The following is a 23,878-nucleotide window of genomic DNA, read 5'->3' as shown; positions in this document are numbered from 1 at the left end:
CTAAACCACTATTATTAATAGTAGGCATATAGCATATAGTTATCTAAACTATTGAATGGAACTGAACAGCAAAGTTAATATTCCAAAACATTTTCCTTTTCACTACACCTTATTTAAGCAGCTGAGAATAAAACCATTATTTTAAGTTTATGCATGCTCTGATTGCACAAAATCCGAAAATAGGAATGGACTGTATTAAAGTAACATATCATTAAATCAAGAGGACACATTTAAATTAGGCCCGTGACGACACTAGCATTGCGATATTGGTCCTTTAAAAACCTGCTGTATGTAAAACATGATGTGCTATAGCTTGGAAAATAAATCAAATGACTCTGGGGGACAACGGAACGATGATTGTTTCCAACATTAGGGCCGTTTTCCCAAAGAAGTTCATCCGTTTCATGTTTTGTTTCCTTGCCATGATACTTACTGGTATCGTACCTGCACTAATTTCAATATATTGAAGTACATTTGATGATTATCCAACAATACCTTTTCAGAATCTCCATAATCTGAAGGTTCTATAAATCCAATAATACATGGACTCAGATAATAACAGCTATGGTTACAATGCTTTTCAACGAACGTCATAAGGTCTACTAGGGAAAAAACAAGTTGGCACTGAACAGAGACTCAATCTCACTCACTCAACAAGCAAACCTTTTCTATAGAATGCAGACAGGGACTCACAGAATTACAGACAAGAGACAGTGAGAATCATAATGAATTCAGTCTAACAGAAAGAGGAACAGATATCAGATACATGGACAGAAGATAAGAAAAGACAGGAAGACAACAGAAGCAGCAGGGACAGACTGGACGAAGGCAGCACGTAAGGTGGAAGAATAAAATAATGGTAAATCACCTGGTATCCCAGCAGTCCGCTGTCCCTCTCGTCTGGCACCTCCTCAGTGAAGCGTCTTTTCTGCGGCGGATTGGCTGAGACTACGGGAGGCGGAGCTTTGGGCGGAACCGTAGCAGTGGGTGGGAAAGGAGAAGGTGGGAGAGTCTGGGGACAATAAAAAGAAGGGAAAAAACAACTTGGATGCAATGCATGTTGAATGTACTGTATTATAGGTCCACACAAGTCTAAATCTGATTGACCAGTCTTACCTGTGGTAAACTGACAGGTGCAGGGGGGAGGGCATACCGGTTGGGAGGGGGGAGACCGGCGGGCACCCCAGGGGGAATGGGAGGGGGGACAGCGTAGGGGGGAGGAATGGGCTGAGGGGGAGTCTCGGTACAGGGGAGGGGGTAGCTGGGCTTGGTTACCCCGCTGGGGGTAGTAAGGGGGCTGGGGGGGGCATCCGTTGGCCATGGGGGGCTGCATAAAGCCTGGAGGAGGAGAGGAACACGTCAGTACATGTTGACACATTGTAGAGACTGTAGAAGAGAAAGAAAGCCAGAGAGTCTGTACCGGGAGTAGGCATCATGACACTCATCTGGTTGAGGAAGACAGAATACTCTGCATGAACCTGGAGGGAAGAGAGAACAGTCAGAGATTCCACATGGCAAACAGAGCCCAGCTACAAATACAATGCACTTCACATGGGACAGCTTGAAACAGGGTTTAAGTGAAAGTAGAGCAGTGTACAGGGAACAGAACAGAGTGCCAGTCAGTAAACCATTAGTCACTCACCGTCTGCAGCAGGTTGTCACACAGGGTCTTCGCTGCAGCAAGGCCCTCTGGTTTGGGATGACTGGGGAAGAGAGAGGAGTTAAGGTGTGCCTGGTGTCTAAGCTCTGTGTCTCTGAGCTAATACAAATGAACATGGACTTTACTCCCCTAGACTATCCATTAATACTGCTATTTACCTGATGTAGATGTACATGAGTTCAAGGCCCTCTCTGAGTTGATACAGATGAACACGAGTCTAGTCCATGAGACTTACCTGATGTAGATGTACATCGGTTCGAAGGCCTCTCGCCCAGAGGCGGGCTCCAGACAGCCTGATCCCTTCCCCCTGAGGAAGACCTTGGCTCCAGTCTCACCCTGGATGTGCTGCAGGTAGGAGCTACCTGGCCCTTCCACCCTCTCCTTCACTGAGAAGCCCTGGATGGCATGCTCCAGACCCACAAACAACTTTTCCTGCACATAGTGCATCTGAAAGGATATGGATGTGAGTCTTAAAGATTCATCAATGACAGTGATACTAATAAAATAACATTGACACACACACTGTTTTCTTATTAGCGCCGGCCGTCAGCTAATCAGCCGGTTACAGACTCATTTTCAGCCACCTACTTTTTCCACTTCATATTAACTAGGCTGCTTTTCATTTAAAAGTTTCAATTCACTAGTCCGCCGAGCCTCCTCTGGATAGAATGAACGATATGCATCTTCTGGCGATATATTAATAGGATAGGTGCCCGTCAGTCACAAAGCGAGCGATGACAGGGAAACGTAATGTGCTGTCTGTCCCGCCTCCCGGTACAATTTGTGCACTGTGGTTGGTTGCAGTCTAATTTCTTTACACAGAGGAAGGAGAGAGCATGATGCTAGTGAATTTGCACGCCCCGCGTAGCGTACGTACATACGCGGTAACGCCCCGCGTGCGTACATACGCGGTAACGCCCCGCGTAGCGTGCGTACATACGCGGTAACGCCCCGCGTAGCGTGCGTACATACGCGGTAACGCCCCGCGTAGCGTGCGTACATACGCGGTAACGCCCCGCGTAGCGTGCGTACATACGCGGTAACGCCCCGCGTAGCGTGCGCACATACGCGGTAACGCCCCGCGTAGCGTGCGCACATACGCGGTAACGCCCCGCGTAGCGTGCGTACATACGCGGTAACGCCCCGCGTAGCGTGCGTACATACGCGGTAACGCCCCGCGTAGCGTGCGTACATACGCGGTAACGCCCCGCGTAGCGTGCGTACATACGCGGTAACGCCCCGCGTAGCGTGCGTACATACGCGGTAACGCCCCGCGTAGCATGCGTACATACGCGGTAACGCCCCACGTAGCGTGCGTACATACGCGGTAACGCCCCACGTAGCGTGCGTACATACGCGGTAACGCCCCACGTAGCGTACATACGCGGTAACGCCCCACGTAGCGTACATACGCGGTAACGCCCCACGTAGCGTACATACGCGGTAACGCCCCACGTAGCGTACATACGCGGTAACGCCCCACGTAGCGTACATACGCGGTAACGCCCCACGTAGCGTACATACGCGGTAACGCCCCACGTAGCGTACATACGCGGTAACGCCCCACGTAGCGTACATACGCGGTAACGCCCCGTAGCGTACATACGCGGGTAACGCCCCACGTAGCGTACATACGCGGGCTACGCCCCACGTAGTGTACATACGCGGTAACGCCCCACGTAGTGTACATACGCGGTAACGCCCCACATAGCCAGCCACGTGGAGCCGTGGTGCATAGTAGACTATTTACTGGGCTTTGATTGACAACTGAACAGCAAGCGTTGACTAGTTTAAAAAAAATGTCAAACTGACTAAATAAAGTCAATCTCCTATATCCCTTTGCCATTCATAAATCATACAGAGTGGTTATACTGCATGTCCATGGTGTTGTAAACCAAAGGATTCCCTAGGTTTCCTTTCCTAAGATGTCGGGACTAAAGTCACTGTAAATAAGACTTTTATCTCAAGACCAGACATGTTAAATGCTCTCTTACTTAGAAAATAGTCCTGATCATATAAGCCTAGGCCATACCCCAAAACAACTAATTCATTTCATTTTCAGTAAATTAAAATTGCCCTGGCTGGCTACTCTATGTACTTGTGGAAAACACAGTTTACCCCAGACTGGAAGTGTGGTCTGTGATGGTGGTTGATGGGGGGCAGTGAGGGGGGCTGGGGTTTGTGTTGCTGGTAGACTGGGACTCCAGTTCCGCTGTAGGAGGAGGTGGCCGCCTTCACCACTCCATTAGTGATGATCTCCTTGATACGGTTCACAGCTCCTGGAGAGAGAGAGATTAGATCGTCACAACATAGAAAGTCAGGAAAGAAGGACCCTGGTGATCATAAATGGTGATAATCTTAATCAAATTAGGTGAGGTAAATAGAGATGTACTGACTGTCGACAAGCTCCCTGGTCTGGCCCTGGACGTGGAGATAGAGGGGTCGGTCCCTGACGACAGAGAGAGAAGCAGTCGGTCAGTAGCCTAAGACTTGGTTGTATGATGCAATCAGACAACAGATCTACTTGTCTGTATGGAGAAAAGTAAATACCAGTAACCTCCTTGGTAGATCAGTGTGGTAATAAAGAAGGTGTGAAGCAGGACTCACCCTTGTGGAGCCTTGTACTTCTCCACTGCTGCCATGTATCGCCCCCTGGTGGACACAGCAGCACCGCTCACTTTGCTGATCTTCACACAATAGAATGAAGTAGAAGCTGGTCATTTACTGTCCTCAAGTGAGACACTTTCAGTCCCATACTGGTTTACATGACACTGATCCAGTCTGTACATGTGCGTGTCACACAGAGAAAGAGCTGGGTAAACATAGCAGTAAGTTTGACTGTTGACCAGATTGTCAATCAATGGGTCTAAAGATCATAATGATGTCATGGACTCTGACCTCGTCCTGTGTCTGTCCGCGGGTCAGCAGGTTCCGGCAGGGGAGAGGAACGTCGTTGATCTCCACCTCCGCCACCACCAGGTCATCCTTCGCTTTCATAGGAGGCTGGGGCTTCCCTGCACCCACAACCTGGTGATGACAGAGATTCATTTTTATGTGCTGCATGCTAACATTTACAGCAATATCTCTCTAAAAGAGAGAGATTAAGAGCGAGGGGATTACAGAAGTTGGAGGCGAGAGAGGGACAGAACACGAAGACAGAGAGAAGCGAGATTACAGGTGAGAGACCTAAAGCGTTTCTAATGTTTTCAGTGTAAGAGGTTTCCTGACCCTTACCTTGTCTGGGGGTCCAGATAGTCCAGACGGTCCTATCTGGGAGGGCTTGAGCTTGCCCTTGGCTACCAGCATGGCGTTGATCTTAGCTGCCACAGCAGCGGCAGCGTCCAGAGCCCCTGTAGGTGCCGCCTCCGCCTCCCCCATCTGGTCTGAACCAGGACCTGGGCCCGGCTGGTCCCATTTACTACGGCGACTGAGGAACAAAGAGGGGAGCGGGTTGGGGAACAGAGAGAGGGGGAGGGGTAGTGAAAGAGGGTTGAAGGGAGCGAAAGAGGGCAATGGTAAGTGGAAGGGATGGGAGAAGCAGAGGGAGAATGGAGGGCAGCGCAAAAGCAGCAATCACAAGGCCTCTCCCCACCCGTTTCTGTAAAAAGCTGGAGGGATGGGTGCTGGAGAAACGTTGGCCTAACAACTCTCAGACAGAGCTATGGATGCAAAAACTGACCATCTATGATATAAAAATTATAGTTTTAACCATTTGAGGCAAAAAACAGTGTTTGTTTACATATACTTTTTGTTTTACTCCCATGTCGTAAAAAAAGAAGAAGTATATTTTGGGTTCTGATGTATGTCAGTTGAGCTAAACTTTTTGGGTAACCGACCAATTTCACATGTTAGTTATATGCCTCCTGAGTGGCGCAGCGGTCTGCATCGCAGTGTTGGGGCGTCACTACAGCCTGGGGTTTGATCCTTGGCGGTGTCACAACCGGCCGTGACCTGGAGTCCAATAGGGTGGTGCAAAAATGGCCCAGCGTCGTCCGGGTTAGAGGAGGGTTTGGCCGCGGGGGCTTTACTTGGCTCATCGTGCTCTAGCGACTCCTTGTGGCGGGCCAGGCACCTGCAGGGTGACTTCAGTCTTCAGTTGAACAGTGTTTCCACCAACACATTGGTGTGGCTGGCTTCCGGGTTAAGCGAGCAGGTGTTAAGAAGCGCAGTTTGGCGGGTCATGTTTCGGAGGACGCATTCGTAATACCAAGAAAACGGGGAAAAAATTACAAACAAAAAAAGTATATTAGTTATAGATTTGTCTTTGAAAGCAAATCTAAGAAGCAGCAGATTTTTCAATACTTCCCGTTCTTAAGTTTTGTTTTTGTGTCTTTTACATTTGGTTTTGTACACCAGCTTCAAACAGCTGAAAATACAATATTTTTGCTTATGGAAAATATTTTTCACAGGGGATTAGATGGTACAGTGATTCTCTACACTGTACCTGCTTGTTTTGTCAAACTGAAATTCGGTGAACTAAATTACTACAATTATAATAATCAGGAAATCATTTTGTAAAAAATGAAATGGATGTAGCTACTGCAGGTTGCCCCTTAAATGACCATATCAATTACAGGGTTCAGAGAGGTCGTAGGCTAACGTTAGCTAGCTAACAAGTTAGTTTAGTATTTGCCATCTAACGTTACAATTAATATTAACTTTGTGGATTGAATTAATGTTGTTGACTTGCTAACGTTAGCTAGGTAGTTATCCAACAGTTTTGTTCACGTCACTGTGCTTAACGTTAGTTAGCTAGCTACTAGCAACCATAGGTAGTTAGCTACTGTAACTTACCAAAACAACAGTTAGCGAGCTAACTAATAGATATTTAACCAACTCACATTGATTTTCAAAAATAGACGTAACTCCCAACGGCGCTCTTAGTTAGCTATATAACCAACCACTTTCTAAACTGGGTAGCGACAGCTAGCTAGCTACACCGTTGGCTACTAAGCGTACCCCACGAAGCTAGCTACAAGCACTCCGCCATTACAAATGAACTAGCTAGCTTTGCTGCTGCTAAGTCAGTGTTGAGCAAGTCTGTGGTAAAATGCACCGTGATAACGCAACGTTTTTTCAACTCACCCGCCGTTTTGCGTTCCACCAAATGACATCAATCTTCTATTTGGTTGAATTTCTCTTTGCGTAAAAACACTAACGTTAATACTGACTCTGGCAGACTTTCAAGATACCTTGTCCAGACAGTGGAGTACTGCAAGAGCTTTCAATCTATGCGATATCGTTCCCACTTCCTGTTTTGGAGGGAAAGGACCGGTGCTGTGTTGAATTTTGCTTCCCTCACACAGATAATTTTTCTTCAATCATGTGCGACGCTAGGGGACGCAGTGAGCAGCTCGAGTTGAGCAGGCCGCGTCTCACCGGATGATGCGGTCCTGTGGCTGCCTGCTATCATCGTTTTCCTGCCACCCCAGGTGAGTGTTGCGGATATGAACCAGATTAATGTCGCTTCAGGTTTCCTAAATGAAACCCCACAGCACACAGCTTGGTCTACGTGGAAATGTAGGACCAGACATTTTACAAGCAGGATGCTGAGGTGATGATGCCAGAGCCAGGTAAACTATGGTTGTTAGCTAGGTAAATTATGGTTGTTGTCAGCACGTGGTGTTGTGTCTTTCTGTGTTTAAAAACAATAACATTGGCCCCATTGCAGCTTATTGCATGTGTAAAATGTATTGTTGTCAACTTTTTTTCAAGATGTTTGGTCCTTTGTGGACCGTTTAATTAGCCTAACTGTTTATTGACCTTTTTCAGTGAACTGATTTCCCCTCCAACTACATGTTGTTTCTTAAAAACCCGTTTGCCTAGCTACCGTTGCTAACCATGATTTATTTATTTACCATGATTCACTCTGAATAACTCAGGAATGTCTCTCCTTCCTGTACTTTGTAAGTAGGCTATCAGCCAAGTTTAACCTTTTTTAATCACCTTGGCAATTAGATCATGGATCTGCAGGCTAAAATTAAATACCCAGTGCCACATAGGCTTAGCCTAATTTTACTGCTTATGTGAGTTTGGGTTATCAGGTCCTATGCCTTAATATGCATAATGTCTTGTCTATTCTGTTCTAGTGTTGAGTACACTGGTGGTCTATCCATCATCAGGTGAGTATCATTTTAATACCACACACTCTTCATTTTTAGACATTGAATTATATTCAAGTTTACAGATCAAGTTACCTAATGTTGACTTTAGGTGTGACAGACTGGGAAATGTCTTGAAATATACACTTTAGCTCAGAATTCGTTGAAATTCTAGGCTACTGCATGTGTTCACAGAGGTTCTACTGATGCCCACTCTGACCGTGGAGCCTTCAGGACGACAGGTGTACACTGAGGACACAGTCTCCTTGGCGTGTCAGTTACCTGGTCACTCTGGGCTGGGCTGGCAGTTCTACTGGCACAAAGACAGGTGTGACCTCCGGCTCCCTCTTTATGTTGCTTCTCTGATGGTTTATAATGGAGGTCGGGAGGTGTGATAGATTTCACTTCATTCTAATAGAATGTGGGTGTTAGGCTACTTGTTGTATCCATCACCCCCTGAGTGATGATAGTAAAACATGGCACTGGATAACTGTGTACAGGAACTGGACTGTACTAACAAGTGGAACGAACTAATGCTCATAACACTATATTAGGCAGGACACTAGCCCTGTGGAGCAGATGTGGGGCAGAGTTGGAGGTGGGGCGGTCTACCAACTGTGGCGTGCCTCTGTCACACACACAGGCCAGTACTGGTGCAGAGCAGGGAGAGGACAGCCAGTCTTCTACACCCAATACAGCCAGGCAGTCTCTGTTCATGTCATTGGTGAGTGAGGAGAGTAGCACATGAGTAATGGGTGTCTTGCATGTGGTGTCATGCTCTTTTTCATAGATTACTTGACAAGCCCTACTCGTTACTCTAGCTCTTGTCAGTGACAATTGGAATATATTTCACTTCTCTACTTCTTTGTAATCTATAATGTTCTCAACTTCCTCCTTTAATCAATCTGTGTAATCAATATCCTCTCCAGAGCTCTTCACATCAGTGACTTTGTCAGCATCTCCTTCGACCGTGGTCAAAGAGGGCGGGGCTTTCAACCTCACCTGTGAGGCCCAGTTTAGCAACTGCAAACTGAGCCAACATCATGGTAACCACAGTCTACATAGTCACCCTGATCCTGACCGTAACTTGACCACAGTGGTTGTAACATTCTCCTTCCTGAGGGATGGCTGGCCAGTGGCCAGGGACTCTGTCAGTGGGATGTACAGCGTAGCGAGGGCTTCTAGCTGTCACATGGGGACCTACAGCTGTGTGGCCAGAGCAGGCAGGGCCAGGAGGAGCAGTCAGGAGATCAGCATCACACTAGACAGTGAGTTCATACTATATCACCTGAATGTTTAGTTTGCCAGTTGCCATAGGTTTTCATTCCTCATTGCTGGTCTGAAATCATATTCATTATTCTGGTGCCAAAACTGCAACTCTTTACCGTTCACTTTGTATCCTGATTTCTCTCATGCTGCCTTCATCCAGACCTGTCTCTGATACTGCTCACCTGCTTTGGCACCTTCCTGATCCTCTCCGTGGCTCCATTGGCATTTTTTGTAAGACTATACGCGATGAGACGTAAGTGGCAGCATAGTGGATCTTAGTCTGACTCTTGAGTCAGTTCAACACCTATCTCTTCTCTTTGTGTGACCATGCAGTGTGGCAGCTCAGAGCCAGAGGACAAGGAGAATTGCAGTGCAATGAGTGCAGTACAATACAGGGACCAAAATGAGAGGAAGGACAGGTGAGACATGCTGTGAGAACCCATGTAGTTCACATGGCTGTATTAGTGCACAGGTGTAGGATCTTCATTTGATCACCCTGTTGCATGTTTTTTACTCAAAAGATTAAAACATATGTTTTATTGTAATCTTGCAGATGTATCTGGACCCAGCTGACTTGAGAAACTTTCTATCATTTATTACAAAATTTGAGTGTAGAATAATAAACATATAATTATTTGGAGAATTTTAACCAAGGAATGTTTTTGTTTTATTTTCACTGTGGCACTCAAATAATACATTGATTCGACACTGCAACATGCCTGTATTGTCAAATAGAGCCAACTCTTTTCTCATAACAGGTTCCATATTTTTTAAATAAATAACTTCCCACTACCAGTTGATTAAAAGTGAGTGTGAGTGAATCTCAACAGTGTAAGGCAAGCTATAATATGTTTGCCCTTATGTTCCATTTATTGGTGAATTGTTAGACCTAAAGGGTTGTATGATGAATGAGCCAAGATCTGAGAATTGCATTGTGTCTCCATATAAACTCACAAAAAAAGAAACGTCCCTTTTTCAGGACCCTGTCTTTCAAAGATAATTCGTAAAAATCCAAATAACTTCACATATCTTCATTGTAAAGGGTTTAACACTGTTTCCCATGCTTGTTCAATGAACCATAAACAATTAATGAACATACACCTGTGGAACGGTCGTTAAGACGCTAACAGCATACAGATGGTAGGCAATTAAGGTCACAGTTATGAAAACTTAGGACACTAAAGAGGCCTTTCTACTGACTCTGAAAAACACCAAAAGAAAGATGCCCAGGGTCCCTACTCATCTTGCAGCATGCCTAAGGCAAGTTTCCGGCAGGAGGCATGAGGACTGCAGATGTGGCCAGGGCAATAAATTGCAATGTCCGTACTGTGAGACGCCAAAGACAGTGCTACAGGGAGACAGGACGGACAGCTGATTGTCCTCGCATTGGCAGACCACGTGTAATAACACCTGCACAGGATCGGTACATCCAAACATCACACCTGCGGGACAGGTACAGGATGGCAACAACAACTTCCCAAGTTACACCAGGAACACACAATCCCTCCATCAGTGCTCAGACTGCCCGCAATAGGCTGAGAAAGGCTGGACTGCGGTCTTGTAGGCCTGTTGTAAGGCAGGTCCTCACCAGACATCACTGGCAACAACGTCTCCTATGGGCACAAACCCACCGTCGCTGGACCAGACAGGACTGGCAAAAAGTGCTCTTCACTGATGAGTCGCGGTTTTGTCTCACCAGGAGTGATGGTCTGATCCGCGTTTATCGTCGAAGGCCTGTACTCTGGAGCGGGATCGATTTGGAGGTGGAGGGTCCGTCATGGTCTGGGGCGGTGTGTCACAGCATCATCGGACTGAGCTTGTTGTCATTGCAGGCAATCTCAACGGACTGTGCTTTACAGGGAAAACATCCTCCTCCCTCATGTGGTACGCTTCCTGCAGGCTCATCCTGACGTGACCCTCCAGCATGACAGTTCCACCAGCCATACTGCTCGTTCTGTGCGTGATTTCCTGCAAGACAGGAATGTCAGTGTTCTGCCATGGCCAGCAAAAGCCCGGATCTCAATCCCATTGAGCACGTCTGGGTCCTGTTGAATCAGAGGGTGAGGGCTAGGGCCATTCCCCCCAGAAATGTCCGGGAACTTGCAGGTGCCTTGGTGGAAGAGTGGGGTAACATCTCACAGCAAGAACTGGCAAATCTGGTGCAGTCCATGAGGAGGAGATGCACTGCAGTACTTAATGCAGCTGGTGGCCACACCAGATACTGACTAATACTTTTGATTTTGACCCCCCCTTTGTTCAGGGACACATTATTCCATTTCTGTTAGTCACATGTCTGTGGGACTTGTTCAGTTTATGTCTCAGTTGTTGAATCTTGTTATGTTTATACAAATATTTACACGTTAAGTTTGCTGAAAATAAACGCAGTTGACAGTGAGAGGACGTTTCTTTTTTTGCTGAGTTTATTTTGAAGTGTAAGTTCGGGAATGGGGTTCAGATGAGCTAAGTGTTAATAGGTCAGAGGTCAGGGGAGCTTTGATGCCCAACTTGACAAGGGAGGACTGTTTATGGGCAGAGACATGGAAAGAGGGAGAGACGGAGGGATATACTGCTTGACATAAACATTTTTAGCCACTTGTCCTTCGATATTACAACGACAGAAGAAGTTAGCGCAAACACTCCCTCCCTGATAGAAGAGCACTAAAATGTACAGATCATTCAGATTTTTATTTTTTTAACCATGCTGCTCGATTCTCCTCAGCTCAGCAACAAAACAATAACAGCTGTAGTGGGGTGGCCAGTGGCACAGTTTGCCCCTATTGCGGATTCCATCTTTAAGGCTCTCCTGGAGGATGAGATATAAATAAATAAAATATTGCAGCATTAAGCCTATAATTACAACCAAATACTTTTTATTTCTTTATAAAATAATTTACTCATTCAGTGAATCAGGGATCAAATGGATTTATTAGGCTAATTCAAAGCAAGGTAACTAATTAAGACATGTTTATCTATAACCTTATAAGGCTAAAATATTCTGGTTTCAGTGGAGATCTATTGACCGCATGGGAGATATTTGTCAACTAGGCTATTCTAAGAATATATTTTAAAGTTGTCAGAATGACATAGCTAATGTTGAACAGAGGGGAATTCCAGCTTTCCAACAGTGTCAGATTTATTTTTCAGCACCCAATATTCAGCGCTGTAGAGCCGGTTTTACAACCAGAGTATGTAGCATTAGTTTATTGAAGATGGAATCTGCAGGAGGGGGAAACGGCTCCAATGGCCGCCCTTCCACCGTTCCTATCATTGTTGTTGATAAGCTGAGGGGCGTCACACAGCATTACGGATTCCAGCTTTAAGGCACCAGTTCATCAACTGCTTGTCGGTCATTTGCAGTTTGAGTACCGGTGACGTTAATACATGATAATGTTAAATAGTTAACTGCCGAGATTACTAGCCAGGCTACACGATATGTAGTTAGTTGTTATGTAGTTATATAATTAGTCTATCATTATTTTATAGGCTAGGCCTACCTGTTGCAATGTTTCTCTCGCGCTCTCTCTCTCTCTCTCTCTCTCTCTCTCTCTCTCTACTCTGGCCGACTCACACTGGCACACATGCAGGTGATGAGCACACCTGCACACCATGACTTTTCCAGGATTTTCATGACTGTACAAACCCTGTTTGTTGACCAAAATGTGTGTTAACTGTGTAAATAACTCACTAATTAGCACCGAATATCAACACGCGCGCACACGGCTACACAGCTCTTTGCTTTGATCTCAAATGCTCACAACCCGGGATGATTGAAAGACGGCTCCTACCTGTCAATTCAATACAATCCTACTCGATGCAGTCTGCAGAAATTGGGAGAAGAGCAATACGTCGCATTCAGGGGGGACAATGATCCAACTCTAATCCAATTGTAATTGTTTTATGTTGCATTGTTTTTTGTGTGATTGTTTTACTTGTCCATTCGGACAACTCAAATCTATATTCTTGTCCAACTTTTTTAAATATATATATTTTTTTACAAGCGTTAATGTCAAGCCCTGGAGAAGGATGGAGAGACATGCCATATTTACAGTCTTTACTAGTAAGAGCCCATGTGCGAACTGCAGTGCCTATGTAGGTTTATGTAACCTCCAGCCTTCAAGGCACGCAAGCCTGGGTCTCGCCTGATGTTGGCGGCTGACACAGAAGTGTGAAGACAGGGGACGTGGCGGGGAGGAGGGTTCCTCATGGTGGGGGTGCCATATGGTGAACAAAGAGTCTCTGTCTGTTCCCTGGTTTGAGTGTTTGCTGTCAAACCAGCGATTACGAGTAGGGGAGTTTTGAACAGGTTTTCGTTTGCATTCGCTAAAATAAACCCTACCCTAATACTTTGATAAATGTTGTTACCACATTAAATGATGTAGTAAGTAACCATGTGTCAGTTGTGACCAGTTGTGATGCTTCAGGGAGTCAATAAATTCAGTTTCTTTGCTCACTCAGCTTGGCCTACAGGACATGACTAACTCACACAGCTTGGCCTACAGGACATGAGTAACTCACACAGCTTGGCCTACAGGACATGAGTAACTCACACAGCTTGGCCTACAGGACATGAGTAACTCACACAGCTTGGCCTACAGGACATGAGTAACTCACACAGCTTGGCCTACAGGACATGAGTAACTCACACAGCTTGGCCTACAGGACATGAGTAACTCACACAGCTTGGCCTACAGGACACGAGTAACTCACACAGCTTGGCCTACAGGACACGAGTAACTCACACAGCTTGGCCTACAGGACACGAGTAACTCACACAGCTTGGCCTACAGGACACGAGTAACTCACACAGCTTGGCCTACAGGACACGAGTAACTCACACAGCTTGGCCTACAGGACATGAGTAACTCACACAGCTTGGCCTACAGGACATGAGTAACTCACACAGCTTGGCCTACAGGACATGAGTAACTCACACAGCTTGGCCTTCAGGACATGAGTAACTCACACAGCTTGGCCTACAGGACATGAGTAACTCACACAGCTTGGCCTACAGGACATGAGTAACTCACACAGCTTGGCCTACAGGACATGAGTAACTCACACAGCTTGGCCTACAGGACATGAGTAACTCACACAGCTTGGCCTACAGGACATGAGTAACTCACACAGCTTGGCCTTCAGGACATGAGTAACTCACACAGCTTGGCCTACAGGACATGAGTAACTCACACAGCTTGGCCTACAGGACATGAGTAACTCACACAGCTTGGCCTACAGGGCATGAGTAACTACAGGGCATGAGTAACTACAGGACATGAGTAACTACAGGGCATGAGTAACTACAGGACATGAGTAACTACAGGGCATGAGTAACTACAGGGCATGAGTAACTACAGGACATTAACTCACTCAGCTTGGCCTACAGGACATGAGTAACTACAGGACATGAGTAACTACAGGGCATGAGTAACTACAGGGCATGAGTAACTACAGGACATTAACTCACTCAGCTTGGCCTACAGGACATGAGTAACTACAGGACATGAGTAACTACAGGGCATGAGTAACTACAGGGCATGAGTAACTACAGGACATTAACTCACTCAGCTTGGCCTACAGGACATGAGTAACTACAGGACATGAGTAACTACAGGACATGAGTAACAACAGGACATGAGTAACTACAGGGCATGAGTAACTACAGGGCATGAGTAACTACAGGACATGAGTAACTACAGGACATGAGTAACTACAGGACATGAGTAACTACAGGACATGAGTAACTACAGGACATGAGTAACTACAGGACATTAACTCACTCAGCTTGGCCTACAGGACATGAGTAACTACAGGACATGAGTAACTACAGTAACTCTTACTGCTTATTATGATAGCTTGAGTAAAGAGTTAAACCTTTTTTTAGTAGTCATGTTTTTCATAATTTTCCAGGATTGATGGACGTGCTTCAGTCTGTAACCTTTATAAAGTCATATGGGGTGAGAGAAGGGACATGGAGGCAGAGAGAGGGAAACAGAGAGACTTGCGAAGTAGAGAAAGAGAGTGATTTGAGAGAGGGAAAACAGATGGGAAGATTGCATTTTTGGAGAGAAACAGAGCGAGAGAGGAGGAGTGGAAGGCGAATCTTTTTTGTGTGTGTCTGGATAGAAGGGAGCCTCTTATACCCCTCACAGCATGAGCTTGGCCCGGGCTGCGGCCCAGTCTCGTCTGCACAGCAGGGGCCTTTCCTGAGCAGGCTGCCCAGGGGAGGGGCACCTGCTCCAGGCCCAAACACTGGCTGAGAGAAGGGTCTGGAGGGTGGGGTGGAGGGCGAGGGGATGGAAAGACACTCAACAGTTCCAGGAAATAGACTTGTGCTGGATTTATGAAACTCTCAGGTAACAGAGCGACGCTCCTGAAAGAAAATATTTGTCTTCTTGCTCTCCCTGCGGACGAGAGGATAGGAGGATGAAGACACCCGTCTCGGGGTGAAATAAGAAGTTTCTGTGGAGAGCAGAAGTTATGGTTGGACCCGACCTGCAGGCGCTGGTTACTACCAACACAAACCCACAGTTTATGGATTGGCTAAGCCTCCGACTGAGGCAATATTTTCCGCCGGTTTGGTTGGGTTGAGTAAACACAATGTGTTTGAAGTTTATCAAACACTCAGTCATCCCAGCAGACGTGAGGGATAACTTAATCATCTGATATATGGAGTATGAGAATACACCAAGGCCTGTCCAATATGCCTGAGACGGGCAATATTCAACGACCAACTCCACTGCCAGTACTGTCAAATCCCCAATGGCGAAAATGGAGTGAAATGTCTGTTTTGGATGAGCTTCAGTTTAACCCTCCATTTCTGTCATTTTGCTGTAAGTTTGGGATCCGTGGAGCACATTCCCACATGAACCCTACATTCGTATCAAGAGCATGCCAATATGTTTTTCTTTGTACAGCATCTCTGTCTGTCAAATATGCTGTATCTCTACTATAACGTCTAGTCCGAGAGCCCAGTTGGACTAAGAAGGTCTCTGAGACCGACTAGTTGTCTGTGACAGTAAGGGTCTCAAGGTGGATGGCTATTGCAATTTCACAGAAGAAGCCCCCCCCCCACGGAGTGACCACACAGGGCGCTGGGTAATAACTGCAGTGGGAACGTCACGCTCCGAGGTAACGAAGGTAAATGGAAACACATGGCGGCAAAACCCGAGACTTCAGGAGAGGCTCCCAACCATACAGACAGAACGGCCAGGACGCACATTCAGATGGCGAGAACAGTTCTGAAGTCCACAAGAATTTTCACAGTGAATGCGTAATTTGTTGACATCACATAATTATTGGAGACTTATCGTGGATAGTGATCTGTCAAAACAAACTTTAATTGGTTTTGGATGTCTCCAGAGGGTCTTGTTGCTGTGTATGTTGATAAAAGTACCACGGAAAAGGGCGTTTGCCCATCAGCCAACCAATCCAACGAGCTACTGCTCACCAATGTTTCTCATCATTAGTGTTTTAGGGATCAGGTGTTACCAATATGTCTCTTAGTTACAGGACTTACCAGCTCCCTCCTTACCCCCTGTGTAGGTCCACTCTCTCTACGGATTTCAGATTCCCCTTCACTAAGTTACATTTAGGCCTTTCTGAATACTAACCCGTGAACTTTTAGGGACTGTACGTTATTTATAATGAATGATAACTGGAGAAAATCGGACCTGAAAATGGATGGCCCTCCTTCAGTAAAATATATTTTTACCCGACCCTCCCTGAACACGTAAAAAGAAAACAAGTGACCCTCCACTATACCCATAATAACAATTAAAGCAAAGTGAATAGCAGAGAACATGCCTACCGTTTACCCTCACTCCTAGGACAGACCAGAACCTTAGATGTAGTTTTTAGAAACTGTTTTTTTGTTTTGTCAGCATTACATGGCAAAGTGCCAGAAAGTTGTGATTCGCAGACCACCGCTGACAAGGGTGGGGGTGAAAGATCTCCATTCTAATAAAAGCACGGCATGAATCTATCATCTTATTTGCGGTCTGAGAAACTAGACTTTTATAAAAGAGGATAGTCTAAGTTTGGAACAGAGCTAAAGTTGTCCATCAACTGTAAAAATGAAACGCAACAGAACCAGTTACATCTGAAGTATCTGATCATACATGAATTCTAGAAAAATACATTTGTTTTTTAACACAGCAGCCGCCTGCATATCATCAGGTAGGCCTACAGTATATGCACTTGTACATTTACAAATGTATTCTATTTTATTCCATGATATTGTTATCACAAAATAGATTTGTGTTGACTGTGATTAGGGCATGGGAATATAAGAACGTCTGTTAGGTTACATTAACAAACTAGGCATGCATGGCTCACCGCAGACCCTCAAACCAAAGACTGGCCAAACTCAAGTTTCTACAAATGAATTCAAAGCCATTGTAGAATGACTCTATAGCCTAATAAGACATTTTTCATTTCATTATTATTTCATTCTAAGTAATAAAGTAATTGTATATAGCCTAAATGCAAAATGTATAGGCATGTTGTTAAAGTGCTGTTGTTGAAATGCTGAGCTCTCCTGCCAGCCTGTAGCATGTCACAAATGCTTCACAATTGATTGCTTAAATGGTGGCTTTAGCTATATCACTGGACAATATTTTCGTACACATCATTGCCTTTTATATAATTCTGTTGGCTGGGAGTCTCTGACTACCAAAAGGGCCCAACATTGGCTGCTATTTGTATATAAAACAGTTCTCCAGAAACTCCCTAGCTACCTCACTTTTGGAAATAAAGCCACCAGACTCGCTCTCAAGACTGGATAGTTCTAGAGGTTCCTCTGGTCTCCACAGAGTTCGGGAAGATTGCCTTTAGTTATTGTGCCCTTAGCGCATGGAATGACATGCAGCCCACTTTGAGGCTTGACTCTCTGGTCTCGAAGGGTCAGGTTGGGAATTTCATGAGGAATGTGGTGAAGGAGAAATGCACTTGTTTTGATTGATGTGTAATTTTATCTGCTGCTTTAGAATTTGATTTGTTGAAATGTGAAATTGTAAATTGATTGTGTTGTTTTGATTCTGATTATGTTGATTTATTGTTCCTAGGGCAACCTTCAAAATGAGACCCTGGTCTCAATGGGTTTCCCCTGGTTAAATAAAGGTAAAATAAATAATAATAATATAGCCTAAATATTTTTTATTTCTTAGGCTACCCAGCTTGCTCCTGACTGATTTAGAGTTAGTGTATTATTTAATAGCCTGTTGACATTTTAGACACATTACTTCAAAGTAACATTTTTGTCTCCTCAGCAATAGGTTGTAGTGCATCCTCTGAATGTCGTAGAGGCAAACCAAAGATATCCCATATGCATCATAGTCACGACTTTCCCCGGCATTTTACAGTTTGTTTAAAGCTTAAAGTATTGCAAACTAAAGTATTGTTATAGATCGCTGTATATAATAAGGTCCACAAAAGCTAACAAGAGGTAGGCCTATGCTTTAGCTATTTTCTTTAAAACTTCTTCGGGATCGGTGTCCCGTCCACGGAACGGTTGAGCTAACGTAGGCTAATGCGATTAGTATGAGGTTGTACGTAACAAGAACATTTCCCAGGACATAGACATATCTGACATTGTCAGAAAGCTTAAATTCTTGTTAATCTAACTGCACTGTCCAATTTACAGTAGCTATTACAGTAAAAGAACACCATGCTATTGTTTGAGGAGAGTGCACAATTTTGAACAAAGTTATTAATAAACAAATTAGGCACATTTGGGCAGTCTTGACACAATATTCTGAACAGAAATACAATGGTTCATTGGATCAGTCTAAAACTTTGCACATACACTGCTGCCATCTAGTGGCCAAAATCTAAATTGCACCTGTGCTGGAATAATACATTATGGCCTTTCTCTTGCATTTCAAAGATGACAGTTTTTTTCTTTGTATTATCTTTTACTAGATCTATTGTGTTATTCTCCTACATTCCTTTTACATTTCCACAAACTTCAAAATGTTTCCTTTCAAATGGTACCAAGAATATGCATGTCCTTGCTTCAGGGCCTGAGCTACAGGCAGTTAGATTTGGGTAAGTCATTTTAGGCGAAAATTGAAAAAAAGGGGCGGATCCTTTAACAAAAGTCACAATACCCTCACATACCCCCTCAACTCGAGCACTGGTTTTAACTTTACACATCAAGCCCTTTACTGACACTGGAGATATTTAAGGAGTGCATGGTGACTGAAAAAATTGGCTAATAAAATTAGTCTACAATCCATAGATTTTGTCTATCAAACAGGTAGACATACCTCTTATTTCTTGAATAGGAAGAAATAGGCTCCAACACAAAGCCCTCTTATTGTTAATAGCCTAAAGTCAAATTAAAATCAAGACTGTTTAAAAAAATTAGGTCTTCTCGAATTAGCATTTCAGCACCCATGCACTGTCCATGCCGCCACTTCATAGTAATGTATGTAAATTAGTGAAATCTGGCTTATTGTGAGGTCAAAAGCTCTGACAAATAGCTTCACTATGGGCAACAAAATACACTGCTCAAGAAAATAAAGGGAACACTAAAATAACACATCCTAGATCTGAATGAATGAAATAATCTTATTAAATACTTTTTTCTTTACATAGTTGAATGTGCTGACAACAAAATCACACAAAAATAATCAATGGAAATCCAATTTATCAACCCATGGAGGTCTGGATTTGGAGTCACACTCAAAATTAAAGTGGAAAACCACACTACAGGCTCATCCAACTTTGATGTAATGTCCTTAAAACAAGTCAAAATGAGGCTCAGTAGTGTGTGTGGCCTCCATGTGCCTGTATGACCTCCCTACAACGCCTGGGCATGCTCCTGATGAGGTGGCGGATGGTCTCCTGAGCGATCTCCTCCCAGACCTGGACTAAAGCATCCGCCAACTCCTGGACAGTCTGTGGTGCAACGTGGCGTTGGTGGATGGAGCGAGACATGATGTCCCAGATGTGCTCAATTGGATTCAGGTCTGGGGAACGGGCGGGCCAGTCCATAGCATCAATGCCTTCCTCTTGCAGGAACTGCTGACACACTCCAGCCACATGAGGTCTAGCATTGTCTTGCATTAGGAGGAACCCAGGGCCAACCGCACCAGCATATGGTCTCACAAGGGGTCTGAGGATCTCATCTCGGTACCTAATGGCAGTCAGGCTACCTCTGGCGAGCACATGGAGGGCTGTGCGGCCCCCCCAAAGAAATGCCACCCCACACCATGACTGACCCACCGCCAAACCGGTCATGCTGGAGGATGTTGCAGGCAGCAGAACGTTCTCCACGGCGTCTCCAGACTCTGTCACGTCTGTCACATGTGCTCAGTGTGAACCTGCTTTCATCTGTGAAGAGCACAGGGCGCCAGTGGCGAATTTGCCAATCTTGGTGTTCTCTGGCAAATGCCAAACGTCCTGCACGGTGTTGGGCTGTAAGCACAACCCCCACCTGTGGACGTCGGGCCCTCATACCACCCTCATGGAGTCTGTTTCTGACCGTTTGAGCAGACACATGCACATTTGTGGCCTGCTGGAGGTCATTTTGCAGGGCTCTGGCAGTGCTCCTCCTGCTCCTCCTTGCACAAAGGCGGAGGTAGCGGTCCTGCTGCCGGGTTGTTGCCCTCCTACGGCCTCCTCCACATCTCCTGATGTACTGGCCTGTCTCCTGGTAGCGCCTCCATGCTCTGGACACTACGCTGACAGACACAGCAAACCTTCTTGCCACAGCTCACATTGATGTGCCATCCTGGATGAGCTGCAGTACCTGAGCCACTTGTGTGGGTTGGAGACTCCGTCTCATGCTACCACTAGAGTGAAAGCACCGCCAGCATTCAAAAGTGACCAAAACATCAGCCAGGAAGCATCAAATCAAATCAAATTTATTTATATAGCCCTTCGTATATCAGCTGAAATCTCAAAGTGCTGTACAGAAACCCAGCCTAAAACCCCAAACAGCAAGCAATGCATGTGAAAGAAGCACGGTGGCTAGGAAAAACTCCCTAGGAAAAACTCCCTAGAAAGGCCAAAAACCTAGGAAGAAACCTAGAGAAGAACCAGGCTATGAGGGGTGGCCAGTCCTCTTCTGGCTGTGCTGGGTGGATATTATAACAGAACATGGTCAAGATGTTAAAATGTTCATAAATGACCAGCATGGTCAAATAATAATAATCATTGTAGTTGTCGAGGGTGCAACAAGCACGTCCGGTGAACAGGTCAGGGTTCCGTAGCCGCTGGCAGAACAGTTGAAACTGGAGCAGCAGCACGGCCAGGTGGACTGGGGACAGCAAGGAGTCATCATGCCAGGTAGTCCCGAGGCATGGTCCTAGGGCTGAGGTCCTCCGAGAGAAAGAAAGAAAGAGAGAGAGAGAATTAGAGAGAGCATATTTAAATTCACACAGGACACCGGATAAGACAAGAGAATACTCCAGATGTAACAGACTGACCCTAGCCCCCCGGCACATAAACTACTGCAGCATAAATACTGGAGGCTGAGACAGGAGGGATCAGAAGACACTGTGGCCCCATCCGATGATACCCCCGGACAGGGCCAAACAGGCAGGATATAACCCCACCCACTTTGCCAAAGCACAGCCCCCACACCACTTGAGGGATGTCTACAACCACCAACTTACCGTCCGAAGACAAGGCCGAGTATAGCCCACAAACATCTCCACCATGGCACAACCCAAGGGGGGGGCGCCAACCCAGACAGGAAGACCACGTCAGTGACTCAACCCACTCAAGTGACGCACCCCTCCCATGGACGGCATGGAAGAACACCAGTAAGTCAGTGACTCAGCCCCTGTAATAGGGTTAGAGGCAGAGAATCCCAGTGGAAAGAGGGGAACCGGCAAGGCAGAGACAGCAAGGGCGGTTCGTTGCTCCAGCCTTTCCGTTCACCTTCACACTCCTGGGCCAGACTACACTTAATCATAGGACCTACTGAAGAGATAAGTCTTCAGTAAAGACTTAAAGGTTGAGACTGAGTCTGCGTCTCTCACATGGGTAGGCAGACCATTCCATAAAAATGGAGCTCTATAGGAGAAAGCCCTACCTCCAGCCGTTTGCTTAGAAATTCTAGGGACAATTAGGAGGCCTGCGTCTTGTGACCGTAGCGTACGTGTAGGTATGTACGGCAGGACCAAATCGGAAAGATAGGTAGGAGCAAGCCCATGTAATGCTTTTTAGGTTAGCAGTAAAACCTTGAAATCAGCCCTTGCCTTAACAGGAAGCCAGTGTAGGGAGGCTAGCACTGGAGTAATATGATCAAATTTTTTGGTTCTAGTCAGGATTCTAGCAGCCGTATTTAGCACTAACTGAAGTTTGTTTAGTGCTTTATCCGGGTAGCCGGAAAGTAGAGCATTGCAGTAGTCCAGCCTAGAAGTAACAAAAGCATGGATTAATTTTTCTGCGTCATTTTTGGACAGAAAGTTTCTGATTTTTGCAATGTTACGTAGATGGAAAAAAGCTGTCCTTGAAACAGTCTTGATATGTTCTTCAAACGAGAGATCAGGGTCCAGAGTAACACCGAGGTCCTTCACAGTTTTATTTGAGACGACTGTACAACCATCCAGATTAATTGTCAGATTGAACAGAAGATCTCTTTGTTTCTTGGGACCTAGAACAAGCATCTCTGTTTTGTCCGAGTTTAAAAGTAGAAAGTTTGCAGCCATCTACTTCCTTATGTCTGAAACACAGGCTTCTAGCGAGGGCAATTTTGGAGCTTCACCATGTTTCATTGAAATGTACAGCTGTGTGTCGTCCGCATAGCAGTGAAATTTAACATTATGTTTTCGAATGACATCCCCAAGAGGTAAAATATATAGTGAAAACAATAGTGGTCCTAAAACGGAACCTTGAGGAACACCGAAATTTACAATTGATTTGTCAGAGGACAAACCATTCACAGAGACAAACTGATATCTTTCCGACAGATAAGATCTAAACCAGGCCAGAACTTGTCCATGTAGACCAATTTGGGTTTCCAATCTCTCCAAAAGAATGTGGTGATCGATGGCATCAAAAGCGGCACTAAGATCTAGGAGCACGAGGACAGATGCAGAGCCTCGGTCTGACGTCATTAAAAGGTCATTTACCACCTTCACAAGTGCAGTCTCAGTGCTATGATGGGGTCTAAAACCAGACTGAAGCGTTTCGTATACATTGTTTGTCTTCAGGAAGGCAGTGAGTTGCTGTGCAACAGCTTTTTCAAAAAATTTTGAGATGAATGGAAGATTCGATATAGGCCGATAGTTTTTTATAATTTCTGGGTCAAGATTCGGCTTTTTCAAGAGAGGCTTTATTACTGCCACTTTTAGTGAGTTTGGTACACATCCGGTGGATAGAGAGCCGTTTATTATGTTCAACATAGGAGGGCCAAGCACAGGAAGCAGCTCTTTCAGTAGTTTAGTTGGAATAGGGTCCAGTATGCAGCTTGAGGGTTTGGAGGCCATGATTATTTTCATCATTGTGTCAAGAGATATAGTACTAAAACACTTTAGTATCTCCCTTGAGCCAAGGTCCTGGCAGAGTTGTGCACACTCAGGACAATGGAGCTTTGGAGGAATACCCAGATTTAAAGACGAGTCCGTAATTTGCTTTCTAATGATCATGATCTTTTCCTCAAAGAAGTTCATAAATGTATTACTGCTGAAGTGAAAGCCATCCTCCATTTGCGAATGCTGCTTTTTAGTTAGCTTTGCGACAGTATCAAAAAGAAATTTCAGATTGTTCTTATTTTCCTCAATTAAGTTGGAAAAATAGGATGATCGAGCAGCAGTGAGGGCTCTTCGATACTGCACGGTACTGTTTTTCCAAGCTAGTCGGAAGACTTCCAGTTTGGTGTGGCGTCATTTCCGTT

At 45.3% G+C, this 23,878-nt stretch overlaps 1 protein-coding gene and 1 pseudogene across 4 annotated transcripts in view; one reads left to right on the top strand and one right to left on the bottom strand.

Annotated features, from left to right (window-relative positions):
- Positions 1-90: 90 nt before the first annotated feature.
- Positions 91-6,909, bottom strand: LOC115189309 (KH homology domain-containing protein 4-like; annotated as a pseudogene).
- A 104-nt stretch (positions 6,910-7,013) lies between these two features.
- LOC115189351 (uncharacterized) overlaps positions 7,014-23,878 on the top strand; it is a 32,573-nt gene continuing 15,708 nt past the window's right edge. The window contains exons 1-9 of one of the 4 annotated variants that reach the window (XM_029747898.1): positions 7,025-7,092; positions 7,543-7,566; positions 7,750-7,782; positions 7,957-8,089; positions 8,316-8,485; positions 8,691-9,029; positions 9,191-9,283; positions 9,364-9,449; positions 9,584-9,679. In XM_029747898.1, coding sequence (XP_029603758.1) covers positions 7,545-7,566; positions 7,750-7,782; positions 7,957-8,089; positions 8,316-8,485; positions 8,691-9,029; positions 9,191-9,283; positions 9,364-9,437 — 864 coding nt within the window. In that variant the 5' untranslated portion in view covers positions 7,025-7,092; positions 7,543-7,544 and the 3' untranslated portion in view covers positions 9,438-9,449; positions 9,584-9,679. Of the gene's footprint in view, positions 7,234-7,542; positions 7,567-7,749; positions 7,783-7,956; positions 8,090-8,315; positions 8,486-8,690; positions 9,030-9,190; positions 9,284-9,363; positions 9,450-9,583; positions 9,680-23,878 lie in introns of those variants that run through there. The other 3 variants (XM_029747889.1, XM_029747909.1, XM_029747892.1) reach the window with 3 other exon arrangements.

Source organism: Salmo trutta, chromosome 3 (assembly GCF_901001165.1).
Source record: "Salmo trutta chromosome 3, fSalTru1.1, whole genome shotgun sequence".
NCBI lineage: Eukaryota > Metazoa > Chordata > Actinopteri > Salmoniformes > Salmonidae > Salmo > Salmo trutta.
This window is presented reverse-complemented; position numbering and strand designations above follow the sequence as displayed.